At 44.3% G+C, this 21,171-nt stretch overlaps 1 protein-coding gene across 1 annotated transcript in view; it reads right to left on the bottom strand.

The window, feature by feature from the left end:
• Positions 1-265: 265 nt before the first annotated feature.
• Positions 266-21,171, bottom strand: part of LOC126191143 (uncharacterized) — a 96,603-nt gene continuing 75,697 nt past the window's right edge. Inside the window, exons 6-7 of the mRNA XM_049931898.1 lie at positions 15,435-15,606; positions 266-3,112 (exon numbers count right to left, since the gene is read on the bottom strand). Coding sequence (XP_049787855.1) covers positions 1,626-3,112; positions 15,435-15,606 — 1,659 coding nt within the window. The 3' untranslated portion in view covers positions 266-1,625. The remainder of the gene's footprint in view (positions 3,113-15,434; positions 15,607-21,171) is intronic.

Here is a 21,171-nt window from a genome sequence, read left to right on the forward strand (position 1 = left end):
AGCCCTTTTTCTTCATCTCTCTTCCTTCAACTTCATTCCTTCTGCCAGAAGAAGGAGCCACTGGCTATAAAAGCTAGCAAATTTCAATGTGTATTCTCCTGCTGCCACTTCATGACTTAAGTTTTTTCATCCATCCATGTTGCAGTATGGATGTAGATTTTTAGGTTAACAGTGCAATTACCTTAACAGTGAACTGGAAAAAAATTGATCAGTGAAGAGTGTACAGCGTTGGACACATTTTATGAGAGGTTATTAACAATACCAATGACATAAAACATGGTTTACTTCACAAGTCCAGATTATAACTTCTTTTAAAGACTTAAAGACTAACATTCCATTACATGTAGTCCAGAAGTGTGAAGCACGTTAATGTGCATACAGAAATGAGATAAATTAGATATTGAAATGTAGTTTACAATAATTACTTGATATGGTTTTGAAAACAAATTGAAATTTATAATGTATAACTGTGTCTGGCCTTAATCACAACTGAATCACCTCTCAACTGCAGAAAACAAGGAATACAACCATATCAGTTACTCCCAATGAATAGAAGACTCTCTGTTAGTAACACCAGACTTTAAATTATAATGCTATATGTAGTCAACAGCACACAGTATAGATGACATTATGGTTATTATGTAGCCAGATGCCAAAAATGGTTATTTATATCTTACACTGTGATGCATGCAACACATTATAATAGAATTAAAATAGAAATATTTTCAAATACAAAACACTAATGCAATAATCAAAGTCACTGTTCCTCTATTACGCCCAGTAACCATATACAAAATGAGATTTAGGAGAAAGAGAAGGGTGAATTGGGGAAAGGAATGAGCTGGTATTTAAGGAATTACACATCCAAATATATTATGCCTACTAAAATGTTTATAGACATGTATGCAGAAAATATCAAAATTCAGGGTGGATATAAAAATGCTTTCTTCATGTGGCAAAGTCTTAATATCTGTTTTCCTGCTCTACATACAACTCTATCCTGTTCAATGATCACCACTTACCAAAAAAAGGTACCGTTTTTTCAGTACTGCCCCATTCCAGAATGTAGCACAACTGGAGGAACCAATTACAATTTCCATTCCACTAATTGCTCCCCCCACCCGCCCCTGAAAGGAACTCCAGCTTAAAATCTACAAACACAAAGTTATAACAATGTTACAACTACATTATCAGAGTTCACTTCACTTTGGGCTGGGTGTTACAACACAATGCTGGCCTTAAGTAGTTCTAAGGTGATATGTGATACATTTGAAGATACAGAAATGCAAAAAGAAACAACTAAAATTTTCAAGTGACAAAAAGACATGTAGTACAATTCTAAAATTTGTATTTGGCAACTATAAGATACACCAGCAACCAACTGGCTTTGTACACTGCCCTGTCTTGCTCCATTATGAATAAATACAGTACGAGAGCTAAAGTTTTAATTACAAATCAGCGGCAATACAGGATTTCATCAACTGACACTGAATGAATAAAACTGTATATCTCATATTAACAAACACACAATTCAAGTTTCAAAAATACAAGGAACTTGACATATATAATTCAAACATTCTTAAAATGTTTTACATTTAATATTATTTACTTCATTGTAATATATACTATATCTCTGTTTCTGGTGGATTTTCTTGTAACCACTGAGATGATTTATTGGTGGTTCCCTCATTTCTATGTACTATCTCTTCTGTGCTTGATACTGAGTGAGATCTTGGTGAATGCACAAGCACTGCTGTTCCAGGCCTGCTGCAATTGCTATTCCACAATTTACTGGTTTCCTGGTGAGATGATCTGCCTGTGTACAATACAGGTTCATATGCTGTAGCATTATCTAATAAGATATTACTTGAACCTAGCTGCATACGCATTGAACACAAACGAGGTCCTGGAAGCACAGAATTATCTAAATGTCTGTCTTTAGGCTTAGAAGAATTTAGAAAAGTGAGCTTACTTATGCTGGTTTCTGTAGGCTTCACCATTCCAGGGAATGGCACTTGGCTAACACACTTTTCAGAGGTGGAATATGGTATTAATTTCTCACATTCATTTAAATCTCTTGTTCCCTCTGAACAACTGCTCATACATTCATCATTACTTATATAACTTTTACCATCCCAGCTATTCACTTTTGTTCCAGAATTCTCAGAGGTGTTTCTTACCTGACAAACTTGCACTCTATTTACAAGATCTCCATTACTTTTAGTCCTAACTGTAGCAGATGTATCACTCTTGCCATCACTAACTACTTCAAGATCTATAGTACAATTCTGAACACCTTTAATATTATTTACACTGTGTTTTACATAATTATGATAACAATTCTGTTTCGAATTTTCAATAGCATCTATATTCGAAAAATCTACTGATTTTAGTTCAGGAGAACTGTTGTTTATTCTGTTGTTGACAGAAGATGTCTGTTTATTACCAAAACCATTGCTCAACATTTCATCCAATTCACTATATGATTTACGACTTTCTTCTTTTTTCTCACTTGTGAAACCATTCACTGCAGGAACTGAACTGCCAACAGTAATCACAGCTTTTGGGATTTGAGGGTAAAAGCTTTCAGTTGATTTACTTTTCTTGTAACTTCCACTAAGTGGAACACAAGTAACATCACTAGTAACAGTCTTGCGTGTTGATGTACTCAGTCTGGAACTATCAATTTTGACACCCAACCTAGTAGGATTAGTTCCTGAGCTATTATTAGAAGTGTAGCTACTGTCAATTTCATTCTGCCTCACTTGGCTACTACGACTAACAGTTTCACCAGTTCTTGTAGCAATTACATCAACATACCTTACAAGGCCCTGGCTAGCCCTGTTGGTGGCATCAATGACAGTTTTTCCCAAGTCCGCACACTGCCCACACCACAAGCATGGAAAATCAACCTGAATAGTAGCATCACTGCCTTTCATATAATTTTCCACAATCCGTCCACTTTGTGAAGGGCACTGACAACTTTCACAATGTCTTATCTGTTGACGCTCCCGCTGCCGTTCTTCCAGAACCTTTGCCATTATTGCTGCAGAAACGCTGTCCACTGGTGGCTGTGCTGTTTCTGTCCCTTCATCGGTGCTGTCATCACTCTCTGTCGGCAGACATAGTAGTCATTACACACACACACAAATCTAAAATTAATTAACTAATAATAAAATATCCATTTACAGTCTGAAATAAACAAGTAGGTTAACTGCAGTCCTCAGTTTAAACAAGATCAACCAAAGATTTGTTTTCACACAAGTACTGCTAACAAACACAAACTACATCATCAAAGGCAGAGCCATATATGAAAGCATGTCATTTATTAGTTGAATTACCAACATCAAACTGAAAAACAGATGGTGACAAATAAACTGTCCACCTTGAGGATATCCAGTACCCAAGTTGTTAGAAATAATGAACAGCATGAGTTAAAGGACCCGAGTGCATGGTAGATTACCTGGCCCAACTGGACCATCGTACTTAGCAATAATTTCCCCCGAGAGTGTGGGGAGGGCGAGAGAGTGGTAGGGGGGGGGCTGAGAGTGTGGGGAGGGCGAGAGTGTGGTAGGGGGGGGCTTAGAGTGTGGGGAGGGCGAGAGAGTGGTAGGGGGGACTGAGAGTGTGGGGAGGGCGAGAGAGTGGTAGGGGGGGGGGCTGAGAGTGTGGGGAGGGCGAGAGAGTGGTAGGGGGGGGCTGAGAGTGGTAGGGGGGCTGAGAGTGTGGGAAGGGCGAGAGAGTGGTAGGGGGGGCTGAGAGTGTGGTGAGGGCGAGAGAGTGGTAGGGGGGGCTGAGAGTGTGGTGAGGGCGAAAGAGTGGTAGGGGGGGCTGAGAGTGTGGGGAGGGCTGAGAGAGTGGGGAGGGCGAGAGAGTGGGGAGGGCGAGAGAGTGGGGAGGGCGAGAGAGTGTGGGGAGGGTGAGAGAGTGGTAGGGGGGGCTGAGAGTGTTTTGTTTTTTTTTGTTTTTGTTATGGTTTTAGGGCGCAAAACTGCTAGGGTCATTAGCGCCCGGTCTATGACTTAGGAAACAGTAAAAAAACGAGAACGGAAACTAGCAGCAATGGGAACGAAAGTCATAAAATTGGAGAAACTAAAAGCAGAAGGAAGGCTTAAAAATTCACTACAGAAAGGGGTTGGTTGTCCCAAAAAAAACTTTAAATAACTGACGACATTTCACTGGCACGAATGAACTCTAGAACGCGATCGGCCGATTGCGTGTCATCTGCTAAAATTGACGATATATCAGGCGACAGCTGTAGACGGGCGATTATGGAGTAAAATAGGGGCACACAATTAAAAGGTGTCTTACCGTCCACAACTGAGAGCAGTGGGGACAGAGTGGGGGAGGATCGCCGTTTAAAAGATGTCTATGGCTAAAAAGACAGTGCCCTATCCGGAGTCTAGTTAAAATTACCTCCTCCCGACGATGCGTTCGGGAGGAAGAGGTCCAAGTACAAGGAAGAGTTTTCACGTCCCGCAATTTATTTTGGGGAAGTGTCGACCAGTGCGCGTGCCATAAATGAACAACACGACGACATAAAACGCGCCGTAGATCGGCGACGGGAATCGATGGAATAACTGGCCGAAGAAGAGAGACTGCAGCCTTGGCTGCAATATCGGCCGCCTCATTTCCGCAGATACCAACGTGTCCCGGGAGCCAGAGGAACGCCACCGAGACGCCCCCCAGGTGGAGCAAGTGCAGACAGTCCTGAATCCGGTGGACCAGAGGGTGTACAGGGTAAAGAGCTTGGAGACTGAGGAGAGAGCTGAGAGAATCGGAGCAGATAACGTACTGTATCCGCTGATGGCGGCGGATGTAGTGGACAGCCCGGAGAACAGCGTAAAGCTCCGTAGTATAGACCGAACACTGGTCGGGAAGCCGAAAGTGATTTGGGGTGTCGCCAACAACATAGGCACTCCCTACACCTAACGATGTTTTCGAGCCATTGGTGTAAATAAATGTGGCTTCAGTCATTTGTGCACATAGAGCAGCAAATGCCCGACGATAAACAAGTGAAGGGGTACCATCCTTGGGAAATCGACAAAGGTCACAGAGCAGGCAGATCCGGGGACGGAGCCAAGGCGGTGCTGTACCCCAAGTTGTCAAGAAGGTTGTAGGAAAGCGGAAGGAAAGAGAATGGAGCAGTCGACGGAAGCGGACTCCCGGTGGTAGTAGGAGGAGGGGCGGCCTGCATACCCTACATCAAAGGAGGCGTCGAAAAATATGTCATGGGCTGGATTAGCAGGCATGGAAGACAGATGGCTGGCATAACGGCTCAAAAGGACTGCTCGCCGATTTGACAGCGGAGGTTCAGCAGTCTCAGCATAAAGGCTTTCCACAGGGCTGGTGTAAAAAGCTCCAGACACTAAACGTAATCCACGGTGGTGGATAGAGTCGAGACGCCGAAGAATAGACGGCCGAGCAGAGGAGTAGACTATGCATCCATAGTCCAGTTTCGAGTGCACTAAGGCGCGATAGAGGGGGAGAAGGACCACTCGGTCCGCTTCCCAGGAGGTACCATTCAGGACACGGAGGGTGTTGAGGGATCGCAGACAGCGAGCCGAAAGATACGAAATGTGGGAGGACCAGCATAGTTTTCTGTCAAACATAAGACCCAAGAATTTAGCGACGTCCGAAAACGTAAGGTTGAGAGGTCCTAGATGTAAGGAGGGTGGAAGAAACTCCTTACGTCGCCAAAAATTAACACAAACGGTCTTACTGGGAGAAAAACGGAAGCCGGTTTCGATGCTCCAAGAGTGGGGGCGATCAAGACATCCTTGAGAGCTGTAGTAGATCGCAAAATCGCCCACAAAGAGGGAGCCCGAGACATCGGGAAGGAGACAATCCATAATTGGATTGATGGCAATGGCAAACAGTACAACACTCAGCACGGAGCCCTGGGGTACCCCGTTTTCTTGGGAGAAAGTACGGGAGAGAGTAGTGTTCACCCGCACCCTAAATGTGCGCTCTGCCATAAATTCGCGAAGAAAAAGGGGCAGCCGACCTCGAAAGCCCCAAGAGATCAGTGTGCGGAGGATACCTGTCCTCCAACAGGTATCGTATGCTCTCTCCAGATCAAAAAATATTGCTACTGTTTGGCGTTTCCGGAGAAAATTATTCATGATGTAAGTGGAGAGAGCAACAAGATGGTCAACGGCAGAACGATGCTTTCGGAATCCGCATTGGGCAGGTGTTAAAAGACTGCGGGACTCCAGCCACCACACTAGACGGTAATTCACCATACGCTCCAAAACCTTACAGACACTACTCGTGAGAGAAATGGGGCAATAGCTAGAGGGGGATGTTTGTCCTTTCCAGGTTTCGGAACGGGAACGACGATAGCTTCCTGCCATCGTCTGGGGAAAGTACTGTCGGTCCAAATTCGATTATAAAGGCGAAGGAGGTAATGCAGACTATGGGTTGATAAATGCAGCAACATTTGGACGTGGATACCATCCGGTCCTGGGGCGGAGGAGCGAGAAGAAGAGAGTGCATGTTGGAGTTCCCGCATGGAGAAAACAGTATTATAGCTTTCGCGATTTTCAGAGGAGAAAGCTAGAGGTCGCACTTCCGCTGCACGTTTCTTCGGGAGAAACGCTGGCGGGTAATTGGAAGAGCGCGAAATCTCAGCAAAGTGCTGACCCAACGAGTTAGAAATTGCTGCGGGGTCCACGAATGTATCATGCGCGACAGTGAGCCCAGAGACCGGGGAGAAACTAGGCGCGCCTGAGAACCGTCGAAGCAGACTCCAAACTTCCGAGGAGGGAGTGAAGGTGTTAAATGAGCTAATAAAGAATTTCCAGCTTGCCTTCTTGCTATCGCGAATGACGCGACGCCATCGCGCACGGAACTGCTTATAGCGGATACAGGTGGCCAAAGTAGGATGGTGACAATAATGCGAAGAGCACGTCGCCGCTCACGTATTGCGTCACGGCATGCCTCGTTCCACCAAGGAACTGGGGGGTGCCGGGGCAATTCGGAGGTGCATGGTATTGAACGTTCCGCAGCTGTAAGAATAACGTCGGTAACGTGTGTGACCTCATCGTCAACGCTGGGAAAGTGACGGTCATCGAATGTCGCTAGAGACGAAAAAAGTGTCCAGTCGGCCTGGGCAAACTTCCAGCGTCTCGGACGCATATATGGCAGTTGAGGCTGCAGTCTAAGGACACAGGGAAAGTGGTCACTCGAGTGTGTATCATCAAGGGCGAACCATTCGAAGCGCCGAGCCAGCGGAACAGTACCGACCGCAAGGTCCAAATGAGATAATTGTGTCGTGAAGGCAGACAAAAATGTAGGGACCCCAGTGTTGGGCTGAGAGTGTGGGAAGGGCTGAGAGAGTGGTAGGGGGGGGCTGAGAGAGTATGGGGGGGGGTGAGAGAGGGGGGTCGACAGGGGAGGAGGCGGGGGAGACAGGAGAGGAGGCGGGGGCGACAGGAGGGGAGGAGGGGTGGCGAGAGACGAGACTAGGGGGGCAGGGGGCGAGACTAGGGGGGCAGGGGGCAGAGACTAGGGGGGGGCAGAGGGCGAGAGTAGCGGGGGGGGGCAGAGGGCGATAGTAGCGGTGGGGGCAGAGGGCGAGAGTAGCGGGGGGGGGGCAGAGGGCGAAAGAAGCGGGGGGGGGCAGAGGGCGAGAGTAGCGGGGGGGGGCAGAGGGCGAGAGTAGCGGGGGGGGGGCAGAGGGCGAGAGTAGCGGGGGGGGGCAGAGGGCGAGAGTAGCGGGGGGGGGCAGAGGGCGAGAGTAGCGGGGGGGGGGCAGAGGGCGAGAGTAGCGGGGGGGGCAGAGGGCGAGAGTAGCGGGGGGGGCAGAGGGCGAGAGTAGCGGGGGGGGCAGAGGGCGAGAGTAGCGGGGGTTAAGAGAGAAGACAAACAGGAGGGGGAGAGGGAAGGGGACGGGCGGGGGCAGGGAGAGTTGGAAGGGCACGGGCGGGGGCAGGGAGAGTTGGAAGGGCACGGGCGGGGGCAGGGAGAGTTGGAAGGGCACGGGCGGGGGCAGGGAGAGTTGGAAGGGCACGGGCGGGGGCAGGGAGAGTTGGAAGGGCACGGGCGGGGGCAGGGAGAGTTGGAAGGGCACGGGCGGGGGCAGGGAGAGTTGGAAGGGCACGGGCGGGGGCAGGGAGAGTTGGAAGGGCACGGGCGGGGGCAGGGAGAGTTGGAAGGGCACGGGCGGGGGCAGGGAGAGTTGGAAGGGCACGGGCGGGGGCAGGGAGAGTTGGAAGGGCACGGGCGGGGGCAGGGAGAGTTGGAAGGGCACGGGCGGGGGCAGGGAGAGTTGGAAGGGCACGGGCGGGGGCAGGGAGAGTTGGAAGGGCACGGGCGGGGGCAGGGAGAGTTGGAAGGGCACGGGCGGGGGCAGGGAGAGTTGGAAGGGCACGGGCAGGGGAAGGGCAGGGAGAGGGAAGGCGACGGGCAGGGAGAGGGAAGGCGACGGGCAGGGAGAGGGAAGGCGACGGGCAGGGAGAGGGAAGGCGACGGGCAGGGAGAGGGAAGGCGACGGGCAGGGAGAGGGAAGGCGACGGGCAGGGAGAGGGAAGGCGACGGGCAGGGAGAGGGAAGGCGACGGGCAGGGAGAGGGAAGGCGACGGGCAGGGAGAGGGAAGGCGACGGGCAGGGAGAGGGAAGGCGACGGGCAGGGAGAGGGAAGGCGACGGGCAGGGAGAGGGAAGGCGACGGGCAGGGAGAGGGAAGGCGACGGGCAGGGAGAGGGAAGGCGACGGGCAGGGAGAGGGAAGGCGACGGGCAGGGAGAGGGAAGGCGACGGGCAGGGAGAGGGAAGGCGACGGGCAGGGAGAGGGAAGGCGACGGGCAGGGAGAGGGAAGGCGACGGGCAGGGAGAGGGAAGGCGACGGGCAGGGAGAGGGAAGGCGACGGGCAGGGAGAGGGAAGGCGACGGGCAGGGAGAGGGAAGGCGACGGGCAGGGAGAGGGAAGGCGACGGGCAGGGAGAGGGAAGGCGACGGGCAGGGAGAGGGAAGGCGACGGGCAGGGAGAGGGAAGGCGACGGGCAGGGAGAGGGAAGGCGACGGGCAGGGAGAGGGAAGGCGACGGGCAGGGAGAGGGAAGGCGACGGGCAGGGAGAGGGAAGGCGACGGGCAGGGAGAGGGAAGGCGACGGGGAGGGAGAGGGAAGGTGATGGGGAGGGAGGGGACGGGATGGGCAGAGGCAGGTGAGGGAGGGGACAGCCAGCGGGAGGGGACAGCCAGAGAGAAGGGACGGGACGGGCAGAGGAAGGTGAGGGAGAGGACGGGACGGGCAGAGGCAGGTGAGGGAGAGGACGGGACGGGCAGAGGCAGGTGAGGGAGGGGACAGCCAGAGAGAGGGGAGGAGAATTTCTGAGGGAACTGAAACGAAATAGGAGCTTATAATGTATTGGATACTTTAAGCCAAACTTTCTTTAAACTGTTGAAACTTCTGGTGTATTTTATGTCTGTATTTTCTGTGATTAAAGAAATCCTGACACCTGGCTGAAAATGACTTACAAGTTCATGGTGCCCACCATCGATAATGCTGGATTCGATATGGTGTTGGCCCACGTTTAATGTTGACGACAGCTTCCACTCTCGCAGGCATACATTCAATCAGGTCTGGAAAGTTTCTTGGCGATTAGCAGCCCTTTCTTCATGGAGTGCTGCACTGAGGAGAGGTACTGATGTCGTTAAGTGAGGCCTAGCATGAAGTTGGCATTCCAGAACATCATGAAGGTGTGCTATAGGATACAGGTCAGGACTCTGTTCAGGCCAATCCATTACAGAGATGATTTTGTCATGCAACCACTCTGTCACAGGCCATGCATTATGAACAGGTGCTGAATCGTGTTGGAAGATGCAATCGCCATCCTCTAATTGCTCTTCCACAGTGGGAAGCAAGGTGCTTAAAGCATCAATGTAGGCCTGTGCTGGTATAGTGCCACGCTAAACAACAAGGGGTGCAAGCCCCCCCTGCATGAAAAACACGACCACACTATAACACCAGCACCTCTGAATTTTACTGGTGGCACTACACTTGCTGGCAGGCTACGTTCACTGGGCATTCGCCATACCCACACCCTGCCCTCGGATCACCACATTGTGTATCATGATTCGTCACTCCACACAACATTTTTCCACTATTCAATCATGCAATGTTTACGCTCTTTACACCAAGTGAGTCGTCACTTTGCATTTAGCTTCATTATGTGTGGCTTACGAGCATCCGCTCGACCATGAAATCCAAGTTTTCTCACCTCCTGCCTAACTATCATAGTACTTGCAGTGGATCCGGATGCAGTTTGGAATTCCTGTGTGATGGTCTGGATAGATGTCTGCCTATTACACGTTATGCCCCTCTTGAACTGTCAGCAGTCTCTGTCAGTCAACAGACGAGGTAGGTCGGCACGCTTTTGTGCTGTACGTGTCCCTTCATGTTTCCACTTCACTATCACATCGGAAACTGTGGATCTAGGGATGTTTAGGAGAGTGGAACTCTCGCGCATAGATGTATGACCCAAGTGACATCCAATCACCTGACCACATTCAAAGTCTGTGAGTTCCATGGAGCGCCACATTCTGCTTTCTCATGATATCTATGACTACTGAGGTCACTGATATGGAGTACCTAGCAGCAGCTGGCAGCACAATGCATGTAATATGAAAAATGTATGTTTTCGGGGGTGTCTGGATACTTTTGATCACATAGTGTATATGATCATTTTTCCTTCTGGTATTGTAATTGTGTTCCTCTCTATTCCTTTTGTAGTGCAATGGATTATTTACAACAAACTTCTTGAGGGAATAAGTATACTGTGAAACAAGTGTCCACAAGAGGATCGTGAGTTACCACCACATAATATTCTTACAGCAACTTCTTGAGCAATGAGGACTTACTTTCTTAAAGAAGAGTTACCTCACATCATTATTGCATATGATATTATCGAATGAAAAGATGATAAATATGTCAACTTACTTATCTGCCTCTCCCCAAGATTTGCAGAGATTCCAAGTGCAAATGTGGTTGAACTAAGTTGTTCTAGGAGTTCCAAAATGTGCTTTTTCCAGTGTTGAAGTTTCCACTGTATTTATTATTTCATCACAATGCATTACACTTATATGTTACAGTTGTACACCTAGATGTGCAGAACTGAATTTGTTGCATCTTTTTCAAATTGAGGGTGATACCATTTGCAGAAAACCAGTCAATGGTACGTTTAAGAACTTTGTTTAGCAGTTTTCTTTCTGTATGCATGCTTGGGCTGATAATACTACCTGTCATCTGCAAAAATAACTAATCCTGCATGTTGTATAAAGACAAAAGATCCTTTATATACCGGGTGATCAAAAAGTCAGTATAAATTTGAAAACTGAATAAATCATGGAATAATGTAGATAGAGAGGTACAAATTGACACACAAGCTTAAGCTTGGGACGACATGGGGTATTATTAGAACAAAAAAAAATATAATACAAAACTTCAAAAAATGTCCAACAGATGGCGCTTCATCTGATCAGAACAGCAATAATTAGCATTACGAAGTAAGACAAAGCAAAGATGATGTTCTTTACAGGAAATGCTCAATATGGCCACTATCATTCCTCAACAATAGCTGTAGTCGAGGAATTATGTTATCAACAGCACTGTAAAGCGTGTCCGGAGTTACAGTGAGGCATTGGCGTCGGATGTTGTCTTTCAGCATCCCTAGAGATGTCAGTCGATCATGATACACTTGCGACTTCAGGAAACCCCAAAGCCAATAATCACACGGACTGAGGTCTGGGGACCTGGGAGGCCAAGCATGACGAAAGTGACCGCTGAGCACACGATCATCATCAAACAACGCCATCTGCCGCAAATTTTGTGAACTTTTTTTTTTATTCTAATAAAACCCCATGTCATTCCAAGTATGTGTGTCAATTTTTATCTCTCTATCTACATTATTCCATGGTTTATTAAGTTTTCAAATTTATATTGACTTTTTGATCACCCGGTATATGAGGAACAACAGTGGATTTGAGATTGAGCCTGGAGGAATCCCATTGTGTGATTTCTCCCTAGTCACAAACAACAATCTCCCTGGACTACATTGATTGAATTACTACATACAACTTTCAACATTCTTTTGGTTGATATGGCATTATCCATTGTTGGCTATACCATCAGTCCCATAAAACTTCAATTTATCCAGGAGAATACTGTGATTTACACAGTCAAATGCCTTAGATAGAATGCAGACAATACCAAACAGCACTATTTTATTACAGTAGTTGCAAAACTTGATGAGTAGCTTTCTCAGTTGAGCAACTCCTCTAATATCCAAATTATTGTACCTCAGGTGACGTACTATTCCAGAATACATTACATTCTCATGATGAAAAGGCTCAAATAAATTTTGGAAACCAGGATGATGGGGTTTCACTCTGAAACACATACCACAAATAAAAACCTAAAAGACAAATGGCAGCTCGTGGATTTTTATTCATATATACCATATACAGTGTCTTGAAAGGAGGATATAAGATGAACATCAACAAAAGCAAAATGAGGATAATGGAATGTAGTCGAATTAAGTTGGGTGATGGTGAGGGTATTAGATTAGGAAATGCGACACTTAAAAGTAGTAAAGAAGTTTTGCTATTTGGGGAGCAAAATAACTGATGATGGTCGAAGTAGCGAGGATATAAAATGTAGACTGGCAATGGCAAGGAAAGTGTTTCTGAAGAAGAGAAATTTGTTAACATCGAGTATAGATTTAAGTGTCCGGAAGTCGTTTCTGAAAGTATTTGTATGGAGTGTAGCCATGTATGGAAGTGAAACATGGATGATAAATAGTTTGAACAAGAAGAGAATAGAAGCTTTCAAAATGTGGTGCTACAGAAGAATGCTGAAGATTATATGGGTAGATCACATAACTAATGAAGAGGCATTGAATAGAGTTGGGGAGAAGAGGAATTTGTGGCACAACTTGACTAGAAGAAGGGGTAGGTTGGTACGACATGTTCTGAGGCATCATCAAGGGATTACCAATTTAGTATTGGAGGGTAAAAAATCGCAGAGGGAGACCAAGAGATGAATACACTAAGCAGATTCAGAAGCATGTAGGTTGCAGTAGGTACTGGGAGATGAAGACGCTTGCACACGATAGAGTACCATGGAGAGCTGCATCAAACCAGTCTCAGGACTGAAGACCACCACAACAACAACAACAACAACAACAACAACAACATCCGTCCACAAAATAATTATTTGTGTATTTCTTTCCAGCAGCAGTTTTCTTTTGTCTAGATCAGTACTTATTCCTTATTTTATCCCTCTACTGTATCATCTTTGAACTGTAGCTGGCAAATTGCTTACTGATTACTGTCTTGATATCCCAATACACCTGAAAAATTTTCTTTTCTCATTGTTAAGCTTCATCCTTATATCTGATGCACATCTCCTTATTAGGAATTTGATATGCCACCCCATTTTATACCTCCCCCATTTTATACCTCCCCCATTTTATACCTCCCCCATTTTATACCTCCCCCATTTTATACCTCCCCCATTTTATACCTCCCCCATTTTATACCTCCTCCATTTTTTCCCTCTTTTCTCTCTCAAAGAATCCACCTGTTGTTTAGTAGTTATGTTTTTTTCTCAAGTATATTAAGTTCCTATTTTCTGTACCAGGAATTGCATCTCCTGAATGTCAGTAATGTCCAGTGTAACTGTCTTTTTGAAACACAGATTTCCCAAATACAAAATACTGTTTTCAAATATTTTATACTGAGTTACTGCTCATAAACACAGCCCAATTTTGTTTCTGTATTAAGTGCAATGCAATAGGAGGGATTTGTGACAATGAGATTTTCTGCCTTCTCTTTCTTGGAACAAATAAAATGAGCTCTGCTTCAGCTTCTAGGACTGTCACAAAAAATGGTAATTTCAATATAATAAAACAGGTACTGCTCTCTTTAACATAATAATAAAAAATATTAACACAATGTTTGTATGTCAAGCTTTTAAGTATTGAAGTTCAGCACTCATTGTTGATTAAGGTAGAATAAAAATACTGTTTAAAATATGCAAGACTATGAAAACCACAAATTAGTACACTAGGTGATCACTTCCTTTACTTGCCCCTCTGCCCCTAACTCCCCCCCGCCCCTCCCACTGCCATCTACATGATTATGCGCCTAATGTAGGTATGTTCTGATATCCACTACTCACTCTTTTTTTCTTGTTCTGGAAAATGAAACTGTGGTTTTTGATAACTGAAAGTAATAGTTTATACTGGTTAGATATCACATTTTCAATCCTGCTATGCGTAAATAAGTTTAGCTGTTCCAGAAAATAAATATGAATTCTCTGTGCCCAATTTGGCTAGTAATTCTGAGTGCTGAAACTTCTCAGAAGAAATGTGTGTTCTTACTGAGAATATAGCTTTATACCTTTTGACTGTGGTGCTAGAAAAGATTACCAGTTCATCAAGAAGTTATTATCTGTGCTACAAAAAGCAATTAATGAAATAAATACTGATATATGTGAGGTTGGTTGTTGCGGGGAGGGAGACCAGACAGCGTGGTCATCGGTCTCATCGGATTAGGGAAGGATGGGGAAGGAAGTCGGCCGTGCCCTTTTCAGAGGAACCATACCGGCATTTGCCTGGAGTGATTTAGGGAAATCACGGAAAACCTAAATCAGGATGGCCGGACGCGGGATTGAACCGTCGTCCTCCCGAATGCGAGTCCAGTGTCTAACCACTGCGCCACCTCGCTCGGTGATATATGTGAGCTTCATGCTGGCAGTCCTCTCAGAATTCTTCAGTTGTTGTACCGCAGCTGCCAAAACTCCAAAGCTACACATCTTTTCGCACAATATATCTCTTCTTTTTGTGTCCTTTCAACAGCAGAATCATTAGCAGGATATCAATCACATTTAAATTACTATTACCTCAAGATATTAAAACTCTAACAGGATTCAAGTTATAGTTATGCCAATGAACTATTAGTGTGGCTTAATACTGTCTGGGAGGAGACAGCAGTCTTGATGTGGTTTACTAAATAAAAATTTCTTAAAGAAAAAATGTTTAATGCCTAGACTGAAAATATTTCTATTACAATTTTTGAATTACATATCGTCATTGTCTTGTTACTGACAAACGCATGTCACTGCACGACTACTGCTAATGACTCTTTCCAATGGATATTTACCACTTTTTTGCATTTTGGACGATTTGAAGATGGCTGCAAAAAGCAACTGAAACTAGATGTCAACTGTAATTGAAATAGCAAAATCTGCAATTCAGGCATTACAAGTTTTTCACTCCAAAAACTTTTTATTTAATAAACTAATGAACTAAAGTGTTACAAATGCATGCTTATAAAAACATAAGGACACTCAAAAATCAATGTGACTGCTCTCTTATTCTCTGTCAGTAATGTTTTATCACCCTAATAGCATTTAATTTGTATGAAGACTCACCACTAGCATTCTTGTTGACAGAATAAACCATAGAAGTTGGTGGGGAAGAGGGTATAGGCACTTTGATGGTCTTCATTTCCATTTTAATAGGAGCTGAATTACTGTCAGGGGCTCTTCTTCTTCCACACATGTATATATATGAAAGGACTTTCTGCTGTAAATCTGCTGGAAGCTGCAGAAAGAACATTAAATTTCAGTGTCTGGTCTTTTTGGATATGTCTAATGTCACATTATTTAGTCCAGTTCTGGTCTAACAGTAATTAAATGCTTTTATTCCAACTTAATACAAACAAAACTGTAAATTCAGATTTTTTACTTGACATTTACACAAGCATTACACATCATAAATTAAATAGTTAAAGTACAGTGTTGCACAGGCATAAAATTTGCAGAGAACAGAAAATGCAAATAAAACAATACATTCACTATTATAAAATAGTAAATTACTGATGTCATCAAATACCTCTGAGACAGCCATTGTTACAGTGGTTATCCATTACACACATGGTTAAGTCTCCCTTCCTCCTCCTCCTACAAGGTAGGTCTCTGTCAGCTGGGTTCTGAATAACATAGCCCACTGTCCAAAAAATGTAACTCCTTTCTCCTCCCTGAAGAAGGAACTTTTAGTTTTGGAAGCTGTGAGTGCTGTTACGTATGTTGTTGTGTTTCTATTGGCTGTACTGGGAAGTGTGCCTTTTGCAGACAGGTAAAGGCCAGACCATCTGTTCTTCACGAAAATATCTAATTATCATTTCCTATCAATAGCTGGTAAGTCAAGTAAAAATTTAACCAATTAGCAGAACATTTACAAGATGGTGGACCAGGTCAGATATGCTTTAGCATCTTGATCCACCAGCTTGTACATGTTCTTATAGTTGGTCAACTACAAGAAAAAAAAGATATCAAATCAGTTATGTGACTGGTGATCACTTGGCCATGATGAAATATCAGAGAGGATTATAAAGATAAGTGCATCATACTTCAATGTTGTACTAGATCTCCTGTGTAGTGTATTGTATGCATAGTAAGATTCCAGACAGACTGTAATACTCATTGCTCTCTCTTTCTATTTTCTTTCTATTTATGAGGGCTCCAGATGATGGGTACTTGCTTCCATTGGACTTGCCATTTCATTATTTTGTATAGGGGTCACTATTACTATCTTCACATCACTGCTTAAAGGAAGGTGATGTACGCCATTTGTTGGCAAAAGCATAGATTTTGTCCTGTGAATCTGAAATATTTGTGTTTCTTAGTTGGAGTTAGCATTTGCCTAGATAGATAAGGCAATGATCTAAAACTACACACACAGACTGGCCAGCTTGTGTACCAGATCAACCATCATTTGTTAACCAAAATCACTTTTCACTCTGCAGTGGAGTGTGCACTGAAATAAACTTCATGACAGATTAAAACTGAGTGCCAGATGATCTCGAACCCAGTTTCAGCAATATATTTGGTGAAAACTTAAATCATATGAGCATAAACAACCTTGGAATAAAGGTAACAACCCACAGAATAGTAGACACACTGAGTCATCAACAGGCACTAAATGAGTCAGGGGACTTTGCTATCTTTAAAACGAATCCTTTTTTTCATCACTACACTGAAATTCACATCCAAATGCTTGGCAGAAGGTTCACGGAACTTCTTTCAGACTATTTCTTGACTGTTTCATTCTCTAATAGTGCGTGGGAAAAATGAACACTTAAATCTTTCCATGCAAGCTGTCATTTCTCCTATTTTATTATGATAGTCATTTCTCCATATGTAGAAGGGAGTCAATAAAATATTATCGTACCCAGAGGAGAAAGATGGTGATTGAAATTCTGTAAAAGATCTTACCACAATGAAAAACACCTTTCTTTTCATGATCGCCACCCAAACTGCTTGTCATATCAGTGTCATTCTCTCCCCTGTTTCTTTATAACAGAAAACAAGCTGTCCTCCTTAGAACTTTTTTAACGTCCTCTGTCAATCTATCTGGTAAGTATTTCATACTGTGCAGCAATACTTTAGTGAAAGAAGGACAAGCATAGTCCTCTCTAATAAATTTGTAGCATCCTCCAAGTGTTCTGCCAATGAAATACAGCATTTAGCTCGCCTTCCAAACTAAATTTTCCATGTGACTGCTTCAATCAAGTAATTTTTAACAGTAATCCCTAGGTGGTGAGTTGAATCAACAACCTTTAAATTTGTATTATTTATCACGTAACCCAAATTTAATGGCTTATTTTTAGTACTCATGTGGAGGAAATCACACTTTTTATTGTTCAGTGCTAATTGCCACTTTCCATACCATATGGTTGTCCTGTCTAAATCATTTTGCAATTCAGAATGATCTTCTGATGACTTTATTGGACATAACCTGCAAACAATCTAAAAGGATTGATCACATTACCACTGAGATTGTTTATATAGATTAGAAACAGCAGGGAGCCTATAACATTTCCTTGGGAACACCACACACCACTGTTCCACTCAATGACTTATCTTCGAATATTACAAACTGTGTCCTTTTTGACACATAATTATGAATATAGTGACATAACTGATATAATACTCCTTACGCATGTAATTTGATTAGAAGCCACTTGCTAGATATCAAAGACCTTCCGGAAATTTAGAAATATGGAGTCACCTTAAGATTGAATGATAATTAATTGAAACCCTCAGCTGCCGACAGGTGTTGTTATACCTTGATGGGGACAGCTGAAAATGTGTGCCCCGATTGGGATTCGAACCTGGGATCTCCTGCTTACATGGCAGACACACTATCCATCTGAGCCTCTGAGCCACTGAGGACACAGACGATTAGCGCGACTGCAGGGACTTATACCTTGCACGCTTCCCGTGAGACCCACATTCCCAACTGTCCACAATCTACATATGTAATGTACCTAATAGACATTTGCCCATCCACTCATTACTCACGCACACTAAGGTGATGATTCCTGTAAGAGTTCGGGCAACCTGTGCGCATTTGCACAGACAAAGGTCAATGGCCGGGAAGCTTTTAACTAAATACGAAGATAGTAACTGCTCTCGAAAGAACAGATACCACTGATGACCGTGCAGATTCTCTAGAATAAATGATACTTAACTGAAACCTTCAGCTGGATGGGCAAATATCTATCAGGTACATTACGTATGTAGATTATGGATAGTTGACAATGTGGGTCTCACCGGAAGTGTACAAGAGTGTACAAGGCGCTATTCATCTGTGTCCTCGGTGGCTCAGATGGATAGAGCATCTGCCATGTAAGCAGGAGGTCCTAGGTTCGAGTCCCAGTCGGGGCACACATTTTCAGCTGTTCCCATCGAGGTATAACAACAACACCTGTCGGTAGCTGAGGATTTCAATTAATCATCATTTATTCTAGAGAAGCTTCATGGTCATCAATGGTATCTGTTCTTTCAAGAGCAGTTACTATCTTCATATAAAGTTAAGATTGCATGTTGATAGCACTCATTACTTTGTGTGAATATAGGGCCAATGGTGTATTTGCAAGAACTTTGTTTCCTAAATCCATGCTGACTACATGTCAATGTTCGATCTGAGTATATGATCCAAAATCTTCCTGCAAACTGATGTCAGTGATATTTGTACACAATTCAACAGATTGATTTTATTTCTTTTCTCATTTATTGACATGACTTGTACAACTTTGGTATGGATCTTTCACTGAGCAAGTGGTTGTGTACGATTTTTAAATATGGAGCAATTACATCAGCATATTCTGAAAGAATATCTAATTGGTATATCGTATGGATTGGAAGACTTGCCTTTAGTAACTGACTTAAGCTTCTTTACTACAATGACAGTATCTGCTTCTAAGTTACTCATGTTGGCAGCTGTTCTTGATGTGAATTCTATAATGTTTACTGCATCCTCTTTGCTGAATTTTGGGAAGCTATGTTTAATACATCAACTTTAGCTGGGGGAACAGTGAGGAGGAATGTCTGAGCTCCTCTATGGCCATAGTTTCTTAGCAATGTAGGGAATGGAAAACAGCTAGCTGTGTGGAATGTACGTAGAATATGCTGTCCTGTTTGCCCGGGATAGACCTTTATACTCACTTCCACCACATGGGTGATCAAGTCTTGGAACACACAGGTGCAATGCAGAGACCATTTAGGCAAAGGTGGCTGAACATGTGTCCTCTACTGAAGTCCTCATATAATGCATCTTTACAGGAAATACACCATAAAAACTGAATAAACAAGGAGATTCTGCAACAATGTACTGATTTTTCTTACAATGTTGTTAGGATAAGAGCACAAAGTGACTGTTTCTTCAAATTGGTACCCTGCCTACACAACCGAGAAAAAGCATATTTTCAGGCATGTGAGATTGGTCTTAGTTAGGGAAAGAAATTAACACATATCTACAAACTCTGCTAATTATCACCTCCATATTGCCTCTAGCTTGTGAGTCTGCATATGGAAACAGATAAATGCGAACACTTTCAGACTAGTGAGGGCTGCAGCCAGAAAAACACAATGAAACAATGCTAGTTCCAATGGGCACTTGAAATGTGCTTGCCAAGATGTTGATACAAATGAGGGAACACTGTCAGCTTTAAGGAGAAGGAACTGGATGAAACGACAATGTCTGTATTCAACAATGGCCTTAACTTTGCACCATTTACTAAAACATTGGCTAAACGTAAGACGATCAGTGGTGTTGTGAACTCCACCTATAAATTCCACTTGTCTCCTACTTAAGTAGTAAGAAAGGGAACCAGCAGAGTTCTCAGAACAGGCAAAATAATAAAGGCTAACATCTCTGTGGTAGACAAAGACAATGGTACACTATTAGTACAGGTACATGACCACAAATGAAAAAATGAAATACTACTGTGAGATCCGTCTTACAAGAAAGGACCGAATGAATCTACACCAGCTGTTGGTTGGTTTGTTGGTTTAAAGGCGGGAGAAGCGGCCAAACTACGAGGTCATTGGTCCCTTGTTCCTAATAAAACAATGCCACAAGGGTGAGAATAAAACGGACGAAATGTATAACACAAAACGGAAAGAAAGGAAAAGCCACAAGAATGAAGGGAAGGCAACAAATACTAAAAGGAACAAAAGAGGACAAGAAAACAACAGAGACGCTTCAAACAGATGGGAGTAAAACATGAAAACAGATTACAGTGGCTGGCCAACCACGAGAATAAAAAGGGAAAGCCAGCCACTCTGCAACACATTAAAATCTCCACCCTAAAAGCACTAGGGTGGAGGTCACGGAGGGACAAAGGACACGCATAAAATCTACATTGAAGTATAAAACCCACTCTCATGGATAAAATGTAAAACTAAAGCTGCTGTGGAGGCACTGTCACCCAGCACCAAAGGCAGGGTGCTGGGAAAGTTAAAAGTCTGCCACAGAGCGGCTAGAAGTGGGCAGTCCAGCAAGAGGTGGACGACTCTCATTTGGGAGCCACAGCGACTCTGAGGTGGGCCCTTGTGACGGAGTAGGTAACCATGCGTTAGCCATGTATGGCCAATGCGGAGCCGGCAGAGGACAACTGATTCCCTGCGGGAGGCCCGCACAGAAGACTTCCACACATTCATAGTCTCCTTAATGACACACAGTTTGTTGTGTGTGCTGTTATGCCATTCTGTCTACCACTCTGTGGTGTAAGAAAAAATGCAGGTCAGCTTCGGAGAAGCCTATCTTCAGAAGCGGTTTCCGAGTCGCCTGTTTAGCCAGCCTGTCGGCAAGTTCGTTGCC

Source organism: Schistocerca cancellata, chromosome 6, assembly GCF_023864275.1.
Source record: "Schistocerca cancellata isolate TAMUIC-IGC-003103 chromosome 6, iqSchCanc2.1, whole genome shotgun sequence".
NCBI classification, from domain to species: domain Eukaryota; kingdom Metazoa; phylum Arthropoda; class Insecta; order Orthoptera; family Acrididae; genus Schistocerca; species Schistocerca cancellata.